At 42.1% G+C, this 25,069-nt stretch overlaps 1 protein-coding gene across 1 annotated transcript; it reads left to right on the forward strand.

Annotated features, from left to right (window-relative positions):
• Window positions 1-5: 5 nt before the first annotated feature.
• On the forward strand, window positions 6-24,254 carry LOC144691880 (ATPase MORC2-like). Its single transcript, XM_078560457.1, has 9 exons — window positions 6-71; window positions 605-764; window positions 4,502-4,613; window positions 8,311-8,390; window positions 9,485-9,561; window positions 10,777-10,868; window positions 13,879-14,022; window positions 20,103-20,257; window positions 24,100-24,254. Exons 1-9 carry the CDS (start codon window positions 6-8, stop codon window positions 24,252-24,254), a joined length of 1,041 nt encoding a protein of 346 aa, XP_078416583.1.
• Window positions 24,255-25,069: the final 815 nt, after the last annotated feature.

Here is a 25,069-nt window from a genome sequence, read left to right on the forward strand (position 1 = left end):
AAAGCATGGGCAGAGACTTAATCGCTTGCAAAACCGAGACTGAACAGTATATCTGTGATCTGGGTGACAACGTATTTCTGTGCCATTCTTACATGCTCCCTCTGGAGCTGAGATGCAAGCACACCATTACGCTCAAGTAATTTCAGCTCCAGAGCCCTAACACAAACATGTGTCTTCTCAGTCGCTTTTGCTATTGTAATAATGTTTAGCATATTTGCCTGCAATAATGGGATCAGGATCTGGCAGACCTGGGATCTTCCGAGATGATTTTGTAAGGTATTCAATGCAACAAGGTGGCCAATTTGCAGTTGAATCATTTAACTTTCCTTATGGCACAAAACTGGGGCACAATTTTGTTGTGAAGGAAGAAAAGTGAAATATCGATTCATACATTTAAAATAATGTGTACATTCCCTAAAAACAATCACTAAAAATATGATATATTTGGTGCTTTTGGTGCCTATTTTATGCTGATTAGACACATCAAAAGGGAAATTATCAGATGGAATGATCAGATGGAATTATTTTTATATATAAGAATATAAAAGTGGCTTGTGAGTTTAGAAATATCCTTAATGGATGAGTTTTGCTTTTGGTTTCCTAGGTGATTGTGCCTGTGCCATCCTGGTATGCTGCAACTAAGGAACCCATAACGACTGATGAAAAAAAATTCTCCCTTGAAATTGCACTCATTCATAAATATTCTCCATTTAAAAAGGAGCTTGATGTGATGCAACAGTTTAATAAAATTACAGGAGCAAATGGTAAGAACATCATAGACAATAAAATAAATGGCTACTAAATTATTTTGTCATGCAAGTCACCAAAATTTTTCAGTAGTGACCCCATATATTGTATGTGCAAAAACAGTGTGCTCCTTTGAAGTTAACTGGCGTAGTGGTATTATCATTGGACTAGTAATCCAGAGACCCAGAGTAATGCCCTGTGGACCCGGGTTTGAATCCCACCACAGCAGATGGTGGAATTTGAATTCGATAAACATCTAGAATTAAAAGTCTTACACTTTAGGGAAGGAAATCTGCTGTCCATACCTGGTCTGGCCTACATGTGATTCCAGACCCACAGTAATGTGGGTGACTCTTAAATGCTCTCTGAACAAGTGGCCTAGCCAGCGTATGCCCTAATCCAATGAATAAAAAAAAGGAATTCACTCCCACCACTCGAAACCTCCAAGAAACAAAATCCCATTACCCTAAAATCCACAAGTTTCAAACAGTTCCGTCATGTTGAACAATTTGGTTAAATTGTCTCAAATCCAGTGAATACAACCACAACAAGAACCTGCATTAATATAGTGCCTTTAATGTAGCAAATATCTCAAGGTGCTTAACAAGATGGATATTAATAAAGAAAAACATTGGGCAGGATCTGTCGGATGGAGGGGTTCCTGCCCCAGGACCGAAGAAGTTGGCGGGCCAAAGCAGCCCTGCAGCACTGAATGCTTCATGGAGCGTTAAGTTGCTGGAGGCAGGACTTCCACCTCTCACTCAGGAGGATGCTCCGCCTCAGAGAGCTGCCAGCCAATTTGACAGATTGGGAGCCAGAGGCTACAGGACTAAATAGGTGCGGGTCTCACAGCGGGGAAATCCAAGCAGGATGGGGGAAAGAGGGTGGGGATCCTGACGGCAAGGCCAGGTGGGGAGGGACCGCTCGAGTGGGGAGGGTGGGGGTGCCCGATCTAGGAAGGAGGCCAGTGATGGATGTGCCCCCCCTCTCCACATCTCCTGACCGAGGCACAAGTATGGTGATCTGCCAGGTTTCCTGCCCCTGTCCTTGAAATCCGCCAGTCTTGAAATTGAGGGCAGGCAGGAAGTAGACAAAATTTGCTACTTAAGGGCCTCAATTGAGGCGGGCCTTGGACATCACCCGCTCCCTGTAAAATTGCAGATAGGTCAGGGACAGGCAGGTAGCTGGTGGGAGGGCCACCCGGGAATTTTACAGCCCCCTCCCTTTCCTGCAAATCTACCAGCAGGGGCCCATAAATTTCTGCGTATTGTTGTACCAAGCCACAGAAGAAGAAAGCAGGACTGTAAATGTAGCTTTAAAAGAGAAGTTTAAAGGAGGAGAGAGAGGTAAAGAGGAGAGGTTTCGGGAGGCAATTCTAGAGCTTAGAGCAGCAGACAATGGTGCAGTGATTTAAAATCAGGGATGTTTAAAAGACCAGAATTGGAGGAGTTGTGCCCATTGGAGGAACCCCCTCCCCCAAGGTGTTTAATCCCCTCCAAGCTCCCCTCCCTCTTGGTCTCTCAAATCCTGGACCCACCCCTGCCTCCCTGAGCCTCAAACATTTACAAAGTTCTGATCCATTGCGGAACAAGCCCCGAGTGCAGTACCGGCAGTGGATGATGGCCTGCTGATCTCTGAGGTGGAATTTGCTGTCCTGGAGGTGCTGAAATCTGTCCACAGGCCTATTAATCTCAAATTAGCCAATACATGGCTGTGGGGCAGCTGTTTTTTGCCTGGGTGGACTCCTCTCTGCCCCCCCCCACACCACCGACCTTTTAGCTGGGGCCGGTAGGGACCACAAGGCCACATTTAATTCAGCCCTAGGAGTCAGCGTAGTTCAGCAAGCACGGGAGTGATGGATGAATGAAACTTAAAATGATTTAAGCTACAGGCAGCAGATTTTAGGATGAGCAGAAGTTAATGGAAGATGAGAGGCTGGCTAATCGAGTATTAGAATAGTCAAGTACAAAAGGCATGGTTGTGGTTTCAGTAGCAGATCAGCTGAGTTGGGCGATATCGTGTAGGTGGAAGTAGATAACTCTTGGTAGTTGGAAGCTCATAGAAATAGAATTTCGGGGTCAAACACAACACCAAGGTGGTTCATGGTCTGGCTCAGTTTCAGTCAATTGTGAGTGTTATGATATGGCAGGTGGTAATTGCCAGGCTGACCAATCCAAAAAGGAAACTTGGCCAAGCTATCCCAATGATTTGCAATTTGTATCTTTATTATGAGAAGGTATGTGCACTGAAGTCAGAAGTAAATGTTTCACTACCACTTTTGGGGATTTTGAATATTAAATTAAAACATTTATTAACAAAAGAAAAGAAAACTTAAACACACAGGATTACAGTTGCACAGTTAAATTTAGTCTTGTAAGATTTCCCAAAAGATTTTTACATAGTTATACTCCCGAATAAACACCCTTTTCCCAGGCAACAGTCCAAATAGATTCTTAATCTATAAAACATCCAGTAATATTATCACAAGGCACCCAATGTTGCTATAAGGGAGGTATTTCATGGTTTCTCTCTTCCTCTCACTCGACAATGGAATTCAAAAGCTTTTAACAAAATCTTGCTTTCTGGAGAAGCAAACACTTTTCTGGGGTGGCTAGAAGCTTCTACTTCACATTACGCTTTTCAAGAGCTCACATGGCCAGCCCCCATACAGCTTTCAGTCTTCCCTTAAATGTATTTTCTCCCCTTTGACCTTTAAAACCTATTGTTTTAACCTTTCTTTGGAAATTATTTTTTTACAGAATATAAAAATCTTTCATGCTGTCATTATGGCCAGTACTTTCGGGAAAAATACACTTAATAACTTTGCCTTATTTATCTATGATTTTGCCAGTTGTAAAACATCCAGTCATGTCCCTTTGAAATTCAAACAGCTAACATTTCGCTCCTCACTTATCTCCTAATGCAAATTTCCATTCATACTGTATCTACTGGGACCTCTTAGCTCACCCATCTCCATTTCAAAATGTCTGCTTTTGCACCTAATCCCTTTGATGATTTAAATCTTGCAATCTGACTGCAGTTTAATTAAACTAGCCATAAACTCTCACACAACACACAAACACAGATCCCACAAACCTGCTTCAGTATCCCACAGTAATATTAGGAAAAAATATTTCCTTTACATAAGGGAAGGAAAATGTGGCAGGGACCATAGATAATGGCTTCATTCTTCTCAATATTTAGTTGAAGAAAATTACTGCTCACCTGATACAGCCTTATGTTTTCCAGTTTGATACATCTATATGTTTTCACCCTAATAACTTTCCATTGAGTTTTTTATATGACTCAAATATGGTTTCTATCAGCAGTTCTCCAAAACTGCAGCTAATTGATGCACAAATTAAATATCACCTGTTCTTTATTTTTACTCAATGCCTCTTACACACACATTTATACATATATATATAATATATATATATATATTTATACATATACATATATTAGACTCAGAAACTAATTTGATCTTTAAATATTTTTCCATCTCCAGTCTACCTTTTAAAGAACATGTTTATCTGGACACCTAACATCCTCTATTCTTTCATTTCATTGAGAACCTTACCATACAGGATATATTTCTGTTATGTTCTTCTTTCCCCAAAGAGTATGACCTATATTACACAACTTTTGTTGCATATCTGCCCACATCCCTAATATGTCTGTACTATCTCCTGCATTTTTCCTCTGTTTGCTCACAATAAAATTCATTTTTTACACACAAGTATTTTCTTAACAGGTACTTTGGTAATTATCTACGACTTAAAATTAAATGATGATGGTGTACCTGAACTGGATATTGAAACAGACCCTTCTGATATACTACTGACAGGAATGATGGCAAGTGGAATGTAAGTAATAAAATGAAAAGCATAAATACTTAACTAGTTTGTCAGTATTGAAATGTTGTACTCTGACAGAGATCAACAACCAGTTCATAAATGCAAATTAAAGGCTACTTGTGATTCTGCTACTCAGAGGGCCATAGATGAGAGATAATAGACAAAAGGCAAATAATTCGATTGAAGCCTTGATTGTTTTCAGCCAAGAGTGAAGGTTGTTGGGTGTGTCTGCCAGCTGAAGCATGAAAATCGTTTTTATGCTATGATACATATTTACTGTTCTTTGAATCATATAGAATTTTTTTTACATCAAAAGACATATGAACTTCAGATTTCCTCGTTGTTGCTGCAAGCACTACTTGAGGTGGGGGTATAAATGGGGGTATGGTGGGTGGTGACGAGGGGGGAAAATCAGTTGGGGAGTTGTTTTACCACTACCAAGATTTTCCACTGGAAGTGACAGCAGACATTGAATATTGAAAATGTGTGGGTATATTCAAAGTAAATCTTAATAATGAAGTGTCAAACTATGTCATGTTTTCCATCATTATCAACTACAATCGTGGACAATTATAAACCTATAATGCCAGCAGATTACTGGCATCTGGAATTGTTAAGAATGCTGATGGAGAAGATTAAGGTAGGCAGCTGAGAAAGGCAAAGCACTCAAAATTCAGAGCAGCTAATTTGGAGACCTTTAACATCCTTTTTTGTGCTGACAGCACGCTGTCATTTATGGCAGATATTTGGGGTTTAACTGGCCTCTAATAATGATTATAGGTACAGAACATCAGTTACTGTTTGAAATAATCTGTACAAGGTCTTTTACTTGCCTTCTTAATACATCAGTGCCATAAGGTCATAATGATTTGGTAATTTTGATGACTAGACTATCAATGATGGAGAACTGTGGTTGAAAAATGACAATAATTTTAATACTGAAAATACAACATATCAATTCGGATATACAAGTTCTCAAAAAATAAAAGGCCAGGCAATTTAAAATTCTGCATATTTGTAAAGATTTACAACACAGCAGAAATAAATCAATACCCTTTTCAGTGATTCCTTTGTAAGTAACCTATTGAAATATATGATATTTTATTTAATGCTGCATTTCTAATTAATAGTGTTCTAAAATATTGCGGTTACATTACACTATACTGTAATAGTGATCAAAAATATTGACAATATCATGTTTCAGCCAACCAGAACGATATTCCTTTAGAGCCTATGATGCAATATTATACATTAACCCTCGCATGAAGATTTTTATCCAGGGACAAAAGGTTCGCGCTAAACGCCTTGTCTTTTCCTTGTGTAGACCTAGGTAAGAAAATAATTTGCTAATGTCATAGTTTTAGATCCCTTCTAAAGTTCTACTTAAGCTTTGAAATCCTAATGCTTAATTACAATTTTTGAAGTAGAAAATCAAATTTGAGCCTATATTTTCCATTGTAAGGGACAATAACTGCTCCAATTAGCTGATCATTCAAAACATTCAGAAAAAGTAATTCTCACTAATGACTATTTAATACCAACTGTTCAATTTCCAGTATGTTTCCCTGCATTTTCTCCATTTAATTTGTTTGTTAAATTAGACAGAGCTAAGTGATCCCACAGCCAACGGATCAGATCTAAGCTCTGCAGTCCTGCCACATCCAGTCGTGAATGGTGGTGGAAAATTAAACAACTCACTGGAGGAGGTGGCTCCTCAAATATCCACATCCTCAATGATGGGGGAGCCCAGCACATCAGTGCAAAAGAAAAGGCTGAAGCATTTGCTACAATCTTCAACCAGAAGTGCCAAGTGAATGATCCATCATGGCCTCCTCCGGAGGGCCCCAGCATCACAGTTGCCAGTCTTCAGCCAATTCAATTCACTCCACATGATATCAAGAAATGGCTGAAGGCACTGGATAGTGCAAAGGCTATGGGCTCTGACAATATTCCAGCAATAGTAATTAAGAATTGTGCTCCAGATCTTGCCGTGCCCCTAGCCAAACTGTTCCAGAACAGCTACAATACCAGCATCTACCCGGGGGAAAATTGCCCAGGTATTTCCTGTCCACAAAGAGCATAACAAATCCAACCTGGCCAACTACTGCAACATCAGTCTATTCTTGATCATTAGTAAAGTGATGAAAGGAATCATCAACAGTGCTATCAAGAGGCACTTGCTTAGCAATAACCTGCTCACTGAGGCTCAAGTTTGGGTTCCTAATCGCATTACAGCCTTGGTTCAAACATGGACAAAAGAGCTGAACTCCAGAGATAAGGTGAGACTGACTGCCCTTGACATCAAGGCAGAATTTGACCTAGTGTGGCATCAAGGAGCCCTGAAAAAACTGGGGTCAATGGGCATCAGGGAGAAAACTCTCCACTGGTTGGACTCAAACCTAGCATAAAGAAAGGTGCTTGTGGCTGTTGAAGGTCAATCATCTCAGTTACAGGACACCACTGCACGAGTTCCTCAGGGGAGTGTCCTCGGGCCAACCATCTTCAGCTGCTTCATCAATGACCTTCCATCATAAGGTCAGAAGTGGGGATGTTCACTGATGATTGCACAATGTTCAGCACCATTTGTGACTCCTTAGATACTGAAGCAGCCCATGTCCAAATGCAGCAAGATTTGGACAATATCCAGGCTTGGGCAGACAAGTGGAAAGTAACATTCGTGCCACACAAGTGCCAGGCAATGACCATCTCCAACAAGAGAGAATATAACCATCGCCCCTTGACATTCAATGACATTACCATCACTGAATCCCCCACTATCACATCCTGGGGGTTACCATTACCATTGACCAGAAGCTGAACTGGACTAGCCATATAAATACTGTGGCTATAAGAACAGGGCAGAGGCTAGGGATCCTGCAATGAGTAACTCTCCTCCTGACTCCCCATTGCCTGTCCACCATCTACAAAGCACAAGTCAGGAGTGTGATGGAATACTCCCCACTTGCCTGGATGAGTGCAGCTCCCACAACACTCAAGGAGCTTGACACCATCCAGGACAAAGCAGCCCACTTGAGTGGCACCACATCCACAAACATTCACTCCCTACACCACCGAAGCACAGTAGCAGCAGTGTGTCCCATCTACAAGATGCACTGCAGGAATTCATCAAGGCTCTTTAGACAGCACCTTCCAAACCCACAACCACTACCATCTAGAAGGACAGGGGCAGGAAATAGATGGGAACATCACCTGGAAGTTCCCCTCCCAAGTCGCTCACCATACTGACTTGGAAATATATCGTTGTTCCTTCACTGTCACTGGGTCAAAATCCTGGAACTCCCTTCCTAACACAGCACTGTGGGTGTACCTATACCATATGGACTGCAGCGGTTCAAGAAGGCAGCTCACCACCATCTTCTCAAGGGCAACTAGGGATGGGCAATAAATATTGGCACAGGCAGTGAAGCCCACATCCCGTGAAAGAATTTTTTTTAAAATTGCTATGTTTGTATATCACTTTAAGTACACATTCCATTATTGCAAAGTCTCTATCAAAAATAAGGAACCAATAAGATTTACATAACTTTTCAGGCGATGTGTATGCATGCTGACGTCCGGAATAAAGGTGAGAAGTATATTGTATCACAGTGACCTTCGCTATATTGGACAATCTGCACAAATTAAGGGTGACTAACATTGAAAATGTAACTTGATGTTTAATTAGCAATCATTGTTATTTCTGTAGGAAGTATATTTATATTTCCAAAGGGTTCAAAATACGTGCTTCGAGAGAGGTGAAGGAGGCAGAACTTGCTGTTAAAATAGGTATGTATTAACGGTAAATTGATTCTTTCAACAATAAATCCATCAGTAAACATCACAGACTAGCTCCATTGTCTTTAGTGGGTGCCCAGGGCAGCCAAGTGGGGAAAGTCACTACCAATTGAGTAACGTTGTTCACCAAAGTTCATTTAATTTCAAGGTTAAATCACTGTGACCTATAAATAAACCATTCTTTGATTCATGATATATTTTAAAGAAAGATTCAATTGCACCTTTATTGTTCCTAACTATATTTATTCTAATAGGTTAATTTTATGTAACTTTTTTTCTCCTCCTTCTGTGTTGAAAGAGGCAACTTATGCTTGCATGTATTTTTTCAGTATAAATTTATAATACTTCACCAAAGCACCCACTCTTGTGCATGAATCTGAAGAATATATTAGCAGGTAATTATTCATCAGGTTCATTGGTAAAGAATAACAGCTGAATTAAATTCTCTCTGAACCTGATCTCTGCATGTGCCCACCTTCTGTGCCAAATTGCTTAATATTAATAAAGAAAGGCAGGCTATGGATAATTTTTCCCCTCCTTGCAGCAGAGGTCAGGAATTGAAATTGGAAAGTTCTGGTTCATGTATTACTACTAAACATGTGGCGCTGAGTTATTAGGGGCCTTTCCTTCCTGAATTTCGTTAACATTACTTTTAGTTCTGCTTATTCCTACAAACCGATAGTTACTTTAAACTGTTTGCGTTATGTTTTTGTTCCTTTTTAGTTGATGCAGAATTAGATAAAAGTATTAAAACTGATTAAAATAAGGTAAGATTGATTCTGGATAATCAGAGTGACAACTGTCATTTAATTTGTTTGTCACTAGGACTCACCAAATGTTTATTGCATCTTCCCCCTTCTTACATTAGCTTCAATTATTTTTCTCTTGTGGAAAGTACTATGTGCATTTTATCTGATGGAATTGTGAAAACCTATAGGATTGGAATTACACTCAGAAAAAAGCCTAGTTTGAAAGCAGAACTTACACATTACTTCTAAAACATTGATTAAATGTTATTAGAAATGTTTTGGATATTGGGCCAACTGTTGAAGCATCTTAAACAGTTTTTGAATTGGTGTTTGCAGCAGAGGAAAATATGCAGGAAGCAAAATTTAAAGTGAAGGAGTTAGAAAAGACTTGTGACAACAACATGGAAGCACAGGTAAACCTGTAATTTTTGGATGCACTTTTGGCTATAATAGCAGCGATCATATATTACACCTTTCCTTTGTATCTCTCTATAAAAATGGAAGGTGCTGATTCCATATTGGCTTTAGGTTTCAATTGATTGTGATATGTCCTACACCCAATAAAAGACAAAGCATATGCTACACTATGACGAGATAGAATGTCTTTGCTTTCCCACCTCTCAAGATAAAATATCAAGAACATTTAACAACAACAGATTCCAATCCTGGGCAGGATAGGATTCTAGTTGTATTGTCTTTTCAGTTACAGATATATCCGGCAAAGCAGGATAAGTTCACAGGTAGCTCACAAAGATTTAACACTAGCTTCTGCCACCGAACAGGAACTTGGCTCCCACTCTTTCGGCTGGTGCATACACAGTTTCTCCTGCTGCTATTGTGTGTCTGCCATCCGTGTCCACTTTCAGAAATCTCCAGCGTCTTCGCTGAAACTTCTTGCTGTCCACCGCCCGCTTCCTGTTCTCTCCCACTGTCTTCCCTGGTCCCTCCCCCTGCCCGCCCTATGCTCTCTGCTGCCCAACCTGCCTCTTCCCTCTCTCTTCTGCTTCCCACTGCCTGCTCCCCGCCATCTGCTCCACCACTGTCTCTGCTTCTTGCTCCCTCCCACTTTAGCCCAGCTCTTTTAGCTGCTCCCTCCCAGCTCCTGCTATCTCCCATTCTTTTTGCTGCTTCCTTATGCCCGAATGGGCAGGAGCAGTGAAGGGAGCAGCGTTGGTTGGTGGACAATGTGGGAAGCAGACAACTGGGGTGGGAGGGAGCAGTGAGCAGGAGGGGAGGGAGCAAGAACAGTGTTGTGCGCTCTTTTCTGTCTTTGTTAGATCTGCGTTATCCTTGATGGAGGAAGCTGCCTGGGACTTCACTGTCAATGTCACAGGCACTGCAACTGCACATCTGGGGAGTGCGCCCTCTGCAGTTGAAATTTAATTGTAATGTTGAGTTTCACGCAGTAGGAAAATTTAAATTCTGAAGGCATACAAATTGGATATGTTGTGTTGAGGTTTTGTTAAGAACTTCCAACAGCAAAAGGCATACACAGAATTGAATTATTTTGCATCCAATTTGAAAAATACAAGTTTGGACTTATTCCCTTTGTAGAATCTATAGCTTGCTAACAATTAAGTATTTTTTTCCTTTTGCTTTCTCACCAATTTAAAATGTTCTCTTTCCAGAATAGGTTTAAGCTTGCCAATGCTCATAGTAGATTATTAAAGTCACAGAGAGATGTAGACCGGAAGAAGAACCTGTATCAAGAAAAGCTGAGGTATTCTGTAATTTAATTGTAAATCCGCTTTGCATTTAATATTGATCAATTCGTACCTCTGAATGCTGGGGAAAATTGTAACGTTTTGTTATGATGCCTGTAGAGACTGATAACTTTAAACAAGAGATTTGAATTCCCATTGACTAACTAAAAAGATTACATGACAAGATTTCAAGTTTTAAGACTTTTAATGTAACAAACAAACTGAAAGCAACATCGGATTAAACACTATTTAATACTCTAAACACTAACACTGGCCAGAATTCTTACCTTGATGGGCGGGCGGGCCCCAACGGCTCGGCAGCGGGCGGGCAGCCAAACTCCGCCGCCGAAACGGGGCCCGCCGCCATTTTGAGTGGGTGGGCCAATTAAGGCCCGCCCAGCGGCCTGACTGACGGGAAGCGCTATGCACTTCCTGTGTGGGGGGTGGAGGGATTCCCCATCTGTCAAAGTGCGCTCTTTCACGCATGCGCGCAAAAGACCGCACTGCTCCCTGAGGCAAAGTCCTGTTTCAGGGAGATTACTGACAGTGTAAAAAGCATTAAAAATAGAAAAATATAAAAATCATTAACATGTCCCCCTCATGTAACAATGTCACACGAGATGGAACATGTTACTAAAAAGGACATAAACTTTATTAAACTTTTTAAAAATGGACATGAAACTTCATCTCGCCAGTGGACGAGGTTTCATGCTTTATCAGAAGCCCGCTGGGGCTCCTGGCCTGCCCGCCAGCCTTAAGGTTGGACGGGCAGGATCTTTAATGATCTTAATGATCCTGTCAATGCCCTTAATTGGCCATCGACAGTCAGCGGACAGACAGCTGATTTCGCTGTGCCCCCGCTTTCCTCGATATTTAAATGGACCAGGATGACGTCATTTTCCTGTTGGCGAGTGGGCCCCGCCCCCAAATAGCCAACGGGAAAATTCTGGCCATTGTCTTATATTCTAAACTATAGAAAAGATACCTTTATCTTTTAACGTTACTGAAAACCCCACTCCATAAGTATATTTCATTGCTTGATATCCGCAGAATTGCCATTTACAGGAATCAGTCCAACATCAATCCCAGCTTCTCCTCACTTCACCAAGTTGTAACATCAAATGTCTGTCAAAAGACACTTCTCTCAGTTTTGGAGAAGTCCTGAACTGAATACCAGTAATAAGTCCCCTTCCAGTGATTCTATGCACCCCACCCCCCCACCTCCAAACGCCCCGGCCACACCAGGATGAGTCTGCTGGATTCCTTAGATTGCCACGAAATGGGTCTCTTTGACTAGAGACTGTCTTTCCTCCCACATTTCTGCTTGGTAGTTCTCAGAAGTGGCACTCCTCTCTGCTGACCACATTAGCATCATTACAGAAAGCGCAGAGCGCATAGAAGAAATTCTCCTCTTATGTGATGAATTGATATTTTTTAACCAAAATAATTACAGAAAAGCTGATTAATTTTAATGTGTCATTTTAGCAACTGCCTTTCTAGTAAATAAAATTAATGTAGTGTGCTGCACCTTTTTATACTTGCCATTTACTAGAAAATAAGGAGTGCTCCTCCCTCTCCCACATTAAAACCCTGGGCCTCTGCTGGCCACCACTCGCACCCACTCTGTTCAGGACCTCAGCACAATTATTGTTACAGTCTCAATGAAATTGGCTTGGAAGGAGTGTTCCATTGTATATACTGTGATAATTGCGTGTATATATAACAATTTAAAATAGTAAAGAAAGAAAATTTGTTCCTAGTCACTGATAAAAAATCTTACTGTGGCTATTTGTCAAAATATTCAGGTCTTCTCATATGATGTTTTTTTCTCAACTACTTGATGAGACATTATATTCTGAAAATAAGTCTCTCACAAGCTGATGAGTTAGTACCATTCTATCACTCTCTAGTGACAGCACATGGGTAGTACAGAACTTCATGGATATGGATGTTTGGTTCAGGTGTTGCATATTTTGTTCACATTTTATCTACGTGAGTACACATCACTATATCCATTTTCTGGACATGTCTTTGTAAGGCTCTGCACGTTCAGTGGGTCAGTTCAGTGGCAGTGGTTTCTGAGGGTAATAGGTTCATTTGAGAACAGTTTCAAGGATCTTTTTCAATACCTTTTGCTAGTGTTCTCTTCAGGGATTCAGACAGAACATTGACTTTTCAATCACCTGATGAAAAATGTGTTTCCCTTTTAAGTAAAACAAAAATGCAAGTACTTGTGACAGACTTGAGGCTCTTTTCTGTTTCATGAATGTGTTGATTTCTGTTGCTCCTGCATGCGTTCATTCGTTGCCACCTTGGACCTGAACTCTTATGCTTCTGTTCCCTTTTTTATGTCATGATTTCTACCCCTTTTTTCTGCCATGATTTCTACCTTTACTTACACTTTGCTGACCTATTTTCCTTTATTTGCGCTTCATTCCTCAATCTAACCTCTCCACTAAATCCACACTGAACTAATTTTCCTCTGTCATCCAAGACTCTCATCTGACGATACTTGCTTATAGCCTCTGTAGGTTGATGTCTCATATTTAATCCTGCACAGTGGGTTTTCTGGATCTTGGGGAAACCCGGTGGCTAAAAGGAGCTGTGTACTCCTGGATCCAGGAGGTAAATGTCTTTCCAATTACCTTCTGGATCCAGCTTGCCTGCTTCACCACCACCATCAACACTGTCCTCCCTGCCTCAGCATGTTGGAATGGAAGGGTATATGTGACCATATTTATCATTTGAATGTTAATATTTTAAACATGCAATGCTTGAATATGGTTAAGTTAATGCTACAATGCCTTACTTTCCAATTAAGCATTTCCAGAAGTAATTCTGAGTTTTGTGTCTGATATCTTAGAAGTGCCAGTTTTCAACTTTGATATTATTTAATGCCACTAATAATTTGAAGTTATATAAAGAGAATGCAAAACTCTCATTGGCCTGGTAATTTGCTACATTTTGCAATGATATGTTAAAATATGCATGGAACATATAACCTCTCATCTGACTTCTTATTTATAGAGCACTGAAAGACCCACATAAACTGACTTTTATTTTTGGAGTGAACATTGAGGAAAGAAACTTGGATGGAATGTTTATTTATAACAACAGCCGCCTAATCAAAATGTATAAGAGAATTGGAGTACAGCTCAACCGCATGTTAAGGTGCGTTGCAATGTTGCAGTGTTCTGCAAGGAAGTTAATTTCTGTCAGAATATCAGCAGAACTCTCCATTTTAACAAATATTTTAAAAATTGGCAAGCGAAGCAAAAGTGATGCTAGTGGTAATTATTCATTATAACTGAAAGGGGATACATAAACTGAGAAAAATTCTAAATACTTGGGGCTATAAATTGGTCCACATGTTATTTGGGTTGGCGGTCATTATTCGCAACCTGCCCATACCCGTTGAGACGGAGTTAGGCAGCATACAGATTTGGTGCTGCCATCTTGTTTACCTGATTGTAAAATTAGGCTGAGCATCTCCTGCACCACTAGCTACCTCTGCACTCAGCAGGGAACCGAACGAATTGTCACTGCCAAGTGGTACAGCCAGCCTTCTGTTTGTAAAGGCAACTGTCCCTCTTAAAGAGAAGCTGCAATGAATTATGGAGGCTACTGAATGCTAGTGCTGCAATTATAAGCTAGGAACATGGAACACCAGGGCAGAGAGAGGGTTCCAGGGTCATGGATGCAGTGCTGGAAGCCTTTATAGAGTCATAGAGTTTTACAGCATGGAAAGAGGCCCTTCAGCCCATCATGTCCGTGCTTGTCATCAAGCCCCTATCTACTCTAATTCTATTTTCCAGCACTTGGCCCATAGCCTTGTATGCTATGGCATCTAAAGTGTTCGTCTAAATACTTCTTAAATGTTGTGAGAGTTCCCACCTCTACCACCCTCTCAGGCACAGTGTTCCAGGTACCCCCACTCTCTGGGTGAAAAATATTTTCCTCAAATCCACTCCAAACCTTCTGCCCCTTATCTTAAATCTATGCTCCCTGGTTATTGATCCCTCCACTAAGGAGCAAGGTTTCTTCCTATCTACCCTATCTATGCCCCTCATAATTTTGCACACCTCAATCAGGTCCCTCCTCAGCCTTCTCTGCTCTAAGGAAAACAACCCCAGCCTATCTAGTCTCTCTTCATAGCTGAAACTCTCCAGCCCAGGCAACATGCTGGTGAATCTCCTCTGTACCCTCTCCAGAGCAATCACATCTTCCCTATAGTGTGGCGACCAGAACTTCACACAGTACTCCAGCTGTGGCCTAACTAACGCTTTATACAGTTCCACCATAACCTCTCTGCTGTTGTATTCAATGCCTCAGCTAATAAAGACAAGTATCCCATATGATTTCTTAACCACCTTATCTACCTGTCCTGCTGCTTTCAAGGATCTATGGACATGCACACCAAGGTCCCTCTGACCCTCTGCACTTCCTAGGGTCCTACCATTCATCATGTACTCCCTTGCCTTGGTAGTGCTCCCATAATGCATCACTTCACATTTTTCATGATTGAATTCCATTTGCCACTGTTCTGCCCATCTGACCAGCCCATCCATATCATCCTGTAATCTAAGGCTTTCCTCTCCTCTATTTACCACACCACCAATTTTCGCATCATCTGTGAACTTACTGATCCTACATTCATGTTTAGATCATTAGTGTACGCAACAAACAGCAAGGGACCCAGCACCGTACCCTGCAGTATTCCACTAGACACAGGCTTACAGTCACAAAAACAACTTCAACCATCTCCCTCTGCCTCCTGCCACTAAGCCAAATATGGATCCAGTTTGCCAATTTGCCCTGGATCCCATGGCTCTTAACTTCTTGACCAGTCTCCCATGCGAGACCTTGTTAAAAGCCTTACTTAAGTGCATGTAGACTACATCAACTGCACTACCCTCATCTACACACCTAGTCACCTCCTCGAAAAATTCAATCAAATTTGTTAGACATGATCTCCCCTGACAAAGCCATGCTGACTATCCTAGATTAATCCTTGCCTCTCCAAGTGAAGATTAATCCTGTCCCTCAGAAATTTTTCCAAAAGTTTCCCTACCATTGATGTTAGGCTCACTGGCCTATGGTTCCCTGGTTTATCCTTACCACCCTTCTTGAATAATGGTACCATACTAGCTGTCCTACTGTCCTCTGGCACCTCTCCTGTGGCCAAAGAGGATTTGAAAATTAATGTTACGGCCCCAGCAATCTCCTCCCTTGCCTCCCACAGCAGCTTGGGATACATCTCATTCAGGGCCTGGGGATTTATCTGCTTTTAAGCCCGCTAATACCTACCCCCTCTCAATGCTAATTTGTTCAAGTGTATCACAGTCCCCCTCCCTGATTTCTATACCTACACCGTCCTTTTCTATAGTGAATACAGATGCAAAGTATTCATTTAAAACCTCACCTACGTCTTCTGGCTCCTCACATAATTTGCCACTTTGGTCCCTAATGGGCCTTACTCCTTCCCTGGTTATCCTCTTGCCCCTAATATACTTATAAAACGCCTTTGGATTTTCCTTCATTTTATTTGCCAGTGTTTTTGCATGCCCCCTCTTCACTCTCTTAATTTCTTTTTTAAGTAACCGCCTATACTTTCTATACTCCTCTAGGGCTTCTGCTGTTTTGAGCCCTCGATATCTGCCATAAGCTTTCATTTTTCTCCTTTTCCAATCCTGTACATTCCTCGACATCCAAGATTCTCTGGACTTGTTGGTCCCACCCTTCACCTTTCTGGGAACATGCTAGCCCTGCACTCTAACTATTTCCTTTTGAATGACTCCTGCAGCTCGGATGTATATTTTCCTACAAGTAGCTGCTCCCAGTCCACTTTGGCCAGATCCTGTTTTATCATATTAAAATCGGCCTTCCCTCATTTCAGAGCCTTTATTTCTGGTCCATCTTTGACCTTTTCCATAACTACCTTAAATCTTACTGAGTTATGGTCACTATCACCGAAATGCTCCCCCACTGACACTTCTAAAATGATGGAGGTGGACTTGAGGAGAGACATCATGATTCCACAGGAATCCTTCAAGGACTACTCTCAGAACAGATTAGCAACAGGTGGCTTGGGAAGTCAATTTGGTGTTTAGCCCCGAGGACCTGGCAGCATTGCCACAAGACGTCGAAGGACCTCATCCAGGTGGTTAAGGCCAGTTACTTCATCCTCACATGACATTTCCTGCCCATCATTCCACCAGCTTGTCATGCTACACAATGCACCATACCCATCACTTACCCAGCACCTGTGGCACTCAGGACTCATGCCTAATGTCAAGATATCCCACCTCACCCTCACACCTACCAATGCTATCATCCTCACATCCACTTCACACTGCCTCCACATACCCCCAAGATTTGAACTTTGGCAGGCATATCACCCATAGACAGTGTAATGCAACGAATGATACACTTCCCTTTTAAGGGACAAAATAGCACACAATAGAAGGAAACAGAGCAGAACCAGTGGGTAGGTGGTGGCTGGGTCTGCAACTTGTAAGCCCTATGGAGGAGTTAGCTTTCCAACTCATTGGACACAGCCTGTGTCATCAAGAATTGCTGAGAACAGTGGGAATGATGGTATGTTCCTGCCTTATGCCCCTTCTCAACTTCCAGCTCACCTTCATCCTGCAATCTAGCATGATGAGAAAGCTGCTGATCTTTTCACCGTGAACCTCTTGTTCCGCACCACTCTAATTCCATGTCCCTCATCCCAGCCTTCCCCTTCTGATTTTCTGATTCAGACACAAGAACTGCCACCTGCCCAGCCACAGCAGCCCAAGGAGGAGGAGAAAGAGCAAAAGCACACTGATGCAGAGGCCCGTAACTTGATCACTTGCAGCTATTGATTCAGATACTGACACTGCACATAGCTGGCAGGCTAGTCATAGAGTTGAGATCAGCTCGTGGTGAGTGGGAAAAACATTGCCAGATGGAATACAATGTGGAGAAATCTGAGATTATCCACTTTGGTAGGAAAAACAGAAATATGGAGTATTTCTTAAAGGGTTAGAAGCTGGGAGGTGTTGAACTTCAAAGGGGCTTGGGGGTCCTTGTTCATGATTCACTGAAAGCTAGCATGCCAGAGGTAGGCAGCCAGGCTGATGGAAAGAATGGAAAGTTTCAGAAAACTTTTGATAAGGTCCCACCCAAGAGGTTAGTAAACAAAATTAGAGCACATAGGATTGTAGGGAATATAATGGCATAGATTGAGAACTGGTTAATAGACAGAAAACAGAGAGTAGGAATAAATGGATCATTTTCAGGCTGGTAGGCTGTGACTAGTGGGGTACCACAAGGATCAGTGCTTGGGCCCCAGCTATTCACAATCTATATCAATGTTTTGGACACGGGGATTAAATGTAATATTTCCAAATTTGCAGATGACACAAAACTAGTTAGAAATGTGAATTGTGAGGAGGATGAAATGATGCTCAAGGCTTTTGGAGAGGCTGAGCGAGTAGGCAAAAATTTGGCAGATGGAATACACTGTGGAGAAATCTGAGATTATCCACTTTGGTAGGAAAAACAGAAATACGGAGCATTTCTTTAAGGGTGAGAGGCTGGGAGGTGTTGAACTTCAAACGGACTTGGGTGCCCTTGATCATGATTCACTGAAAGCTAGCAAGCAGATACAGCAAGCAATTAAGAAGGCCTTTGTTGGCCTTTATTACAAGAGGATTTGAGTATGGGAGTAAAGATGTCTTACTGCAATTATATAGTTCCTCGGTGAGACCGCACCTGCAGTATTCTGTGCAGTTTTGGTCTTCTTACCTAAGGAAAGATATAGTTGCCGTAGAGGGAGTGCAACGAAGGTTCACTAAATTCATTCCTAGGATGGAGGGATTGTCCTATGAGGAAAGATTAAGTAGACTGGCCCTTTATTGTCTGGAGTTTAGAAGGATGAGAGGTGATCTCATTTAAACATGCAAAATTCTTACAGGGCTTGACAGGGTAGATGCAGGAAGGATGTTTCCCCTGGCTGGAGGTTCTAGAACCAGGGGACACAATCTCAGAATAAGGGCAGGCCATTTAGGGCTGAGATGACGAGGAATTTCTTCAGTAAGAGGGTAGTGAATCTTTGGAATTCTCTGCCCAGAGGGCTGTGGAGGCTCAGTTGTTGAGTACGTTCAAGACTGAGATCGATAGCTTTCTACATATCAAAAACATCAAAGGATATGGGGATAGTGCAGGAAAATTGTGTTGAAGTAGAAGATCAGCCATGATCTCATTGAATGGGAAGAGCGGACTCAAAGGGCCGAATGGCCTACTTCTACTCCTATTTGTTATATTCTTATGTTCTTATGATTCATTTGCCAGCTCAATGAGGGAGAGCAAACAGATTCTGCTACAGGTAACTCAGATGAAGATCTTGATGGAGCAGAATGCAGGAGGGTGCAGGTGGGCATGCACAGCAAAATGCTGGATGTATTGGCTGCCCTGCCAGATAGCCTTCTGTTGCTGTTGAGGAGCATGGTGGAGTCCAGCTCCAAATTGGCAGAGGGCACCCAACAGCATCTCGCCACAGTCCCTGCTCCATCTCCATGTCATGCTATAGACCCAGAGGCACTGCAAATGCAGCACCCATACCTGTTGTGGCCTTTGTGCGGACAGATTACTGAATCACCTGCCCTCCCAGTGTGGATGCAGCAATATTCTCTGGCAAGTATAAGAACATGCCACAATATCTCCAGAAACACTCCAGGGTACTTCCAGAAACTGTGGAGGATAGCTAATATTATTCAAAATTACCTTAGCTGCATGTCAGGTGCCTGGCCTTTTAAGTAAGGCTAGTGTTGCAGTTGAATCCTTGATCTTTGGTAAGGGCCAAGCAAAGTCATCCAATGAACCTGTGTAGTCCAAATTTGGAAATTGGATGTCACATCAGCTGGTATGAACTGAGCTATATCATGATAACACCACTTTAGCTTCTTCTGGCACTTGCAGGAGATGCCGTGTGAGTGCTCTTCGCAACATGGTATGCCATGAGGATGGTGCTGGAAGTGGCAGGTGGCACACCGTGCAACCCCAGGTGGGTGTTTGGCTTCCGTAGTTCCATCTCCAGCAATGCTTCAGACCTTTCATGATATTGGTTCTTGAAGTATTATGCAATGACTAAGTTAGTTAGGCACTTTGAATTTCTTCAATTATGCAGTACACTAATCTCACACATTGATGAATATGCAGCAGAAAATATATTCTGCTTGTTATTTACTCTGAATTTATTTTCTTAGGTATTGTAGTGGTGTTGTGGGTGTTGTTGATGTACCCAGTGTAATGATGGAGCCAACTCATAATAAACAAGACTTTGCAGATGCCAAGGAATACCACAGTTTGCTTCGAGTTATGGGTCAGTTCCTGCTTCAGTATTGGAAGGATCTTGGCATTGGTAAGAAGAAAAAAGCGATTTGTTGTGAGTTATAAAGTGGCCAGTTCAGATAAATGTAGATGAGGAAGTGACCCATAAAACTGGAGTAATTACTTTGAATACAAACCAGATCTTGAAGTTGCTTTTCTGCCCAAAACACACATTGATTGTCAATGTCAATGCAGAAAGCAAAACAAAGAGGAGCAAGTGATTAATATGTTTAGATGTTTAGACCTGAATTTTTGATGCGAGGTCAGGGAGGCAGAGTCGGGACAATTCCCTGCCCCACAAACCCAACCTGGGAGAAAGTGTCCCAGAAGATCGGATTTTCAGTTCGCTATAGGGGCGGGTGAAAATGGAAGTCTTGGTGGGTGACCCCGGAATGGGTGCAGAGGCAGGCTGGCTGGAAGGTCCGCCTCCGTACACCGGCACCGTGTCAAAGTTTTTAGAAAAACAATGAAACATAAAACAGCCCTCTAGCCATCACCCCTCACCACCCCTTCAGCCCCCTCCACACAATCCCCATGCCTCATACATGCCACCTCATGCCCCCCACCAACCCCCGTGGCCCCTCATATGCTCCAAGCTAACCTATGCCCTCTACCCCCATGGCCCTTCATACACTCCATGTCAACCTATGCCCCTCTACCCATTCCCATGGCCCTTTATAGCCCCTTGCCAACTTAGTTCCAACTCCTTCCACCCCAACCACCAGCCTTTGCTCTTACACCTACCATGCCAACTCACCTTGGGCAGACCTCTGGATGCATGTTGAGATGTAACAAAATAAAGTTATTAATTGTGTCTTGAAGAATACACTATTTCAAAACAATACTCTCATTATTAGAAACCCATCCACTACATTTAACTTCCTTTAATCCCTATAAAAACAAGCATTGGCATTCATGGTCCCACTTCAAACCACATGGAAATGTCAATCAAACTGTGAATTGAAAGGCACCCCACTGTGACAATGCAAGGCTGTGAAACAGTCATGCAGCACTAATCCAGTAATGATAAACCTCAGGCTTATGTCAACAGACAGAATGAAATAGCAAGCATTGATTTTTTTTTAAACACTGCAGACATTATTTTTAAACAAATCTTTAAAGGAAAGTAGATTTAAATGCCTTGACAATCCCTTTTGACAGTTACAAGAAGCTTGCCAGTTCTAATGAGTTTATGCACTTCTTATACACATTCATGTCTATTTTTAACAATCCCAAAGGGCATTTGACCTCTCCCAAAGTGCATCTTACCTCTCCCAAAGGCACATTACTTCTTCCAAAGATGTCCTGGGGCCAAATCCAAAAGGGCACCTTACTTCTCCAAAAGAGGACCCCGTCTATCCAAGCAACTCTGTAAAGGTTAGACCTGCTCCTACCCGGTCTAATCTGCATGCATCGTGTTTGCCATTCCTAGCTGATGAAAATCCAACATGACTGGAGGCAGCTTCTGTTTTATATGGGTAGCTGATTCTGTGAACCATGGATGTGCAATTTGGAACCCACCTCCATTCTCTCCCCCACCCCTCGCGAAGATGGTGAGTGTTGTGTTCGGCCGGTGTGTTGGGGGGAGTGCGGGGAACTTCCAGATCCAGGATTCCACAGCTATTTTTGAAACGATGGAGAGGCTCTGCATCTTTATGAAAATTCAGTCCTTAGAAACATCTTTAAGTCACTATGTTAGGACTATTCAATAGTTACTTATATTAAGTAGCCACCCAACAAAAGCAAGGCACAGAATACTTCCTCTCTTTCACAAGTGCTTTGAATACTTACCATATATGTGAGTTCTGATATTTCAGATGTGCAGAGCATTGGTCAGGCCCCATCATTCAGTTTTGGGCACCAGACTTTAGGAAAGATGTATTGGGCTTGATGGGGATACAGCACAGGACACCACAGAATGATAGTTCATGAGGACAAGTTGCATAAACTTGGTTTGCACTCTCTTAAATTTCAAAGTTTGAAGAGTGATGTAATTGAGGTCTTTAAAATTGATTTGATATAGTAGATACAAAGAAGCTATTTCCTTTGGTGGGGAATCCAGAAAAAGTGGACACTCTTAGCAGCCCGCCAACCGTATTTGAATAGATAATCAAGGGTCAATTAAGCTTGTTACCAAGCCTATAGACCCTGATAATACGTTATCCACGCCATTTGGTGTGGGCAGTTGGGCAGGAGTAGGCAGCCCAATTTTTTAAATAATCTGCTCAAATGGCGAGAAGGAAGGGGTAGGGGTTTCTATTTTTGGGGGCTGTCCTTTGCCAATCGGGGGCGGTCGCCCAAGATAGAACCCCGTATTTCCTCTTATGCACCTTCAGCCTTAAACCCACACACCCTGTCCCCCTCCCTGCTCTGCCCAAACACTCCCTGCCCAAGGCCCTGAATTATCTGTTTCCAAGGATCCATTGGGCCTTTGTCCTCCTCCTCCTCTCGCAGTGCTGACAGTGCCCACTAACACACTCTAGACATTGCCGGGGTTGAGGGGCGTAATTCCTACTCAGCCTTTGTATAGACTGCCCGCAGCGCATTATGGAGCTGGTCGGCTCCACACCAGCTTTGCTTCTGGGGCGGGGGAATGTGAGGGGGGAGGTGAGCCTTTGGGCCCCACCCCCATAATATTCAGCTCCTAGTTTCAGCAGGGACTTCCTGTCCCAAAGGTTGCCAGGAATGGGTAAATATCTGGTGACAAGAGCTCCACCCAGACGCAGACACCCTAGTTTCCATCACCAGAAGGTGACTAAACTATTACAAAATCTTTGCTACAGTTTTGACAAGTGATCCAACAAAAAATTTTTGCATGGTGAGTTTTGGTATTTTGTTAAGCCACTGTGTGCATTTTCTTTCTTGGATAAAATGGTCCTCCAAGAGATTTAGACACATTCATTTCTTTTTGAGAATTATAGATACAACTACGTGTTTTGTCTTTACGTTGGAAAAATATAACAATTGAAACAATATAATTTCTGTTCGTACTGTTGAATGTGTTCAGTTAAGACCAACTTTAGAGTGGTAATAGTCTTTGTACAAGTGGGTGTTAAAGCATCTGAAATGTGGTTACAAAATCAAAAGAAAGGATTTGTAATATGATATATTTGAATATTATTTATATTACAAATGGACTTCTGCTTGAACGTAGCCCTCTGTTGAGGACAGCCCTTGCCCTTCTAGATGGTAGAAGTCACAGGTTTGGCAAGTGCTGTTGAAAGTGGCTTGACGAGCTGCTGCATTGTATGTTATATATGGTACACACTGCTGCCATGCTCCGCCAGTGATGGAGGGAGTGAATGTTTAAGGTGGTGGATGAGACGCTGATTGAGTGGGCTGCTTTCTCCTGGATAGTATTAAGCTTCTTGAGTGCTGTTGGAGCTGCACTCGTCTAGGCAAGTGAAGGGTAGTCTATCACACTCCTGACTTGTGCCTTGTAGATGGTGGACAGACTTTGGGGAGTTGGGAGGTGAATTACTTGTTGCAGAATTCCCAGTCTCTCCTGTTCTTGTAGTCGCAGAATTTATATGGCTAGCCCAGTTAAGTTTCTGATCAATGGTAACCCCCAGGATGGTGGTTCTGGGGCAGGGAGGGTGTTTGGGGGAAGGTGCGGGTGGCGTTACTGATGGTGATGCAGTTGAATGTGAAGGGGAGATGGTTGGAATCTCTCTTGATGGAGATGGTCATTGCCTGGCAATTGTGTGGCCATAGTTCCCATTAAGCATACAGAGCAATATAGATTGTATTAGCATAAATCTGCTATATAAATTGGCATGGTTTGGTGTTAAATTACAGCATGCTTTTACTTATTTATTTATAAATTTTAGCTTAGAATGGTAATGTCATTCTGACATGTTTATGTGCTTTCAGCCCAAATGGGAGTTGTGAAATTCTGGAATGAGTTTGGATACTCATCAACAAACTGGAATTTGTCACCTTCAAATGCACTTCAGTTCAAGAGGAGACGTGCCATTGAGATTCAAGTTATAGTACAGTGCGGCAAGTACCACTTATTTGCTAATTAAAAATGCATGATAGAGGGATGCATTTACTGAGTAGCATTTTATTGTAAAGGTAAAGTAAAGGTGATGGCGTAGTGGTATTGTCGCTGGCGTAGTGGTATTGTCGCTGGACTAGTAATCCAGAGACCCAGGAAACTGGTATAACTGGCATAATGGGCTTGGATGTTTGGGAGAGAACATCTGCATGGTGAGTTTTGGCATTTTGTTAAGGAGCATTTTGTTAGGGAGCATTTCTGGACTTTAACAGAAGGAAAAAAAAGTGAAAACTGGGAAATAAGAAAACTGGCCTGAACTGGTCTTGTTTACCTTAAAATGAAACACCTATAAAATGGGAAAATAAGAGTACTGGTCTAAACTGTTTTTTTGCTCCTGGGACATTGTTAAGAGCCTCAGGGATTTAAAATGCTAGTTTTACTATTGATGTTGCAGATCGATCAATTGTATTATTCAAAAAATAGAGAATATCAACATTTTAAAACTTTTTTGAGTGATTGGTTAGGATTTGGAACATAGGGTTGGATTTTATGGCCCCCTAGATGGGCCTATTTTCGGCAGGGGGGTAGTGGGTACGTAAAATATGAGGGGTGGAAAGCCCACGATCTTTCTGCCCACACCCAAGCTGTCCCTCATAAGACTATGGGTGGATGGGCGCTGAAATCAGCAGCCTGTTGTCATATTTAAATAAATAATTACGGATCAGTTAAGCTTATTAACAAACCAAATGACCTGTATAATATGCTGCCCATGCCATAATACAGTTGGCATGAGCAGGCAAGCGGCAGAGTGGACAGGCTGTTTTTAAAAAAGGTTTTTGTAAA

The sequence above is a fragment of the Cetorhinus maximus genome, chromosome 16 (genome assembly GCF_964194155.1).
Source record: "Cetorhinus maximus chromosome 16, sCetMax3.hap1.1, whole genome shotgun sequence".
NCBI lineage: Eukaryota > Metazoa > Chordata > Chondrichthyes > Lamniformes > Cetorhinidae > Cetorhinus > Cetorhinus maximus.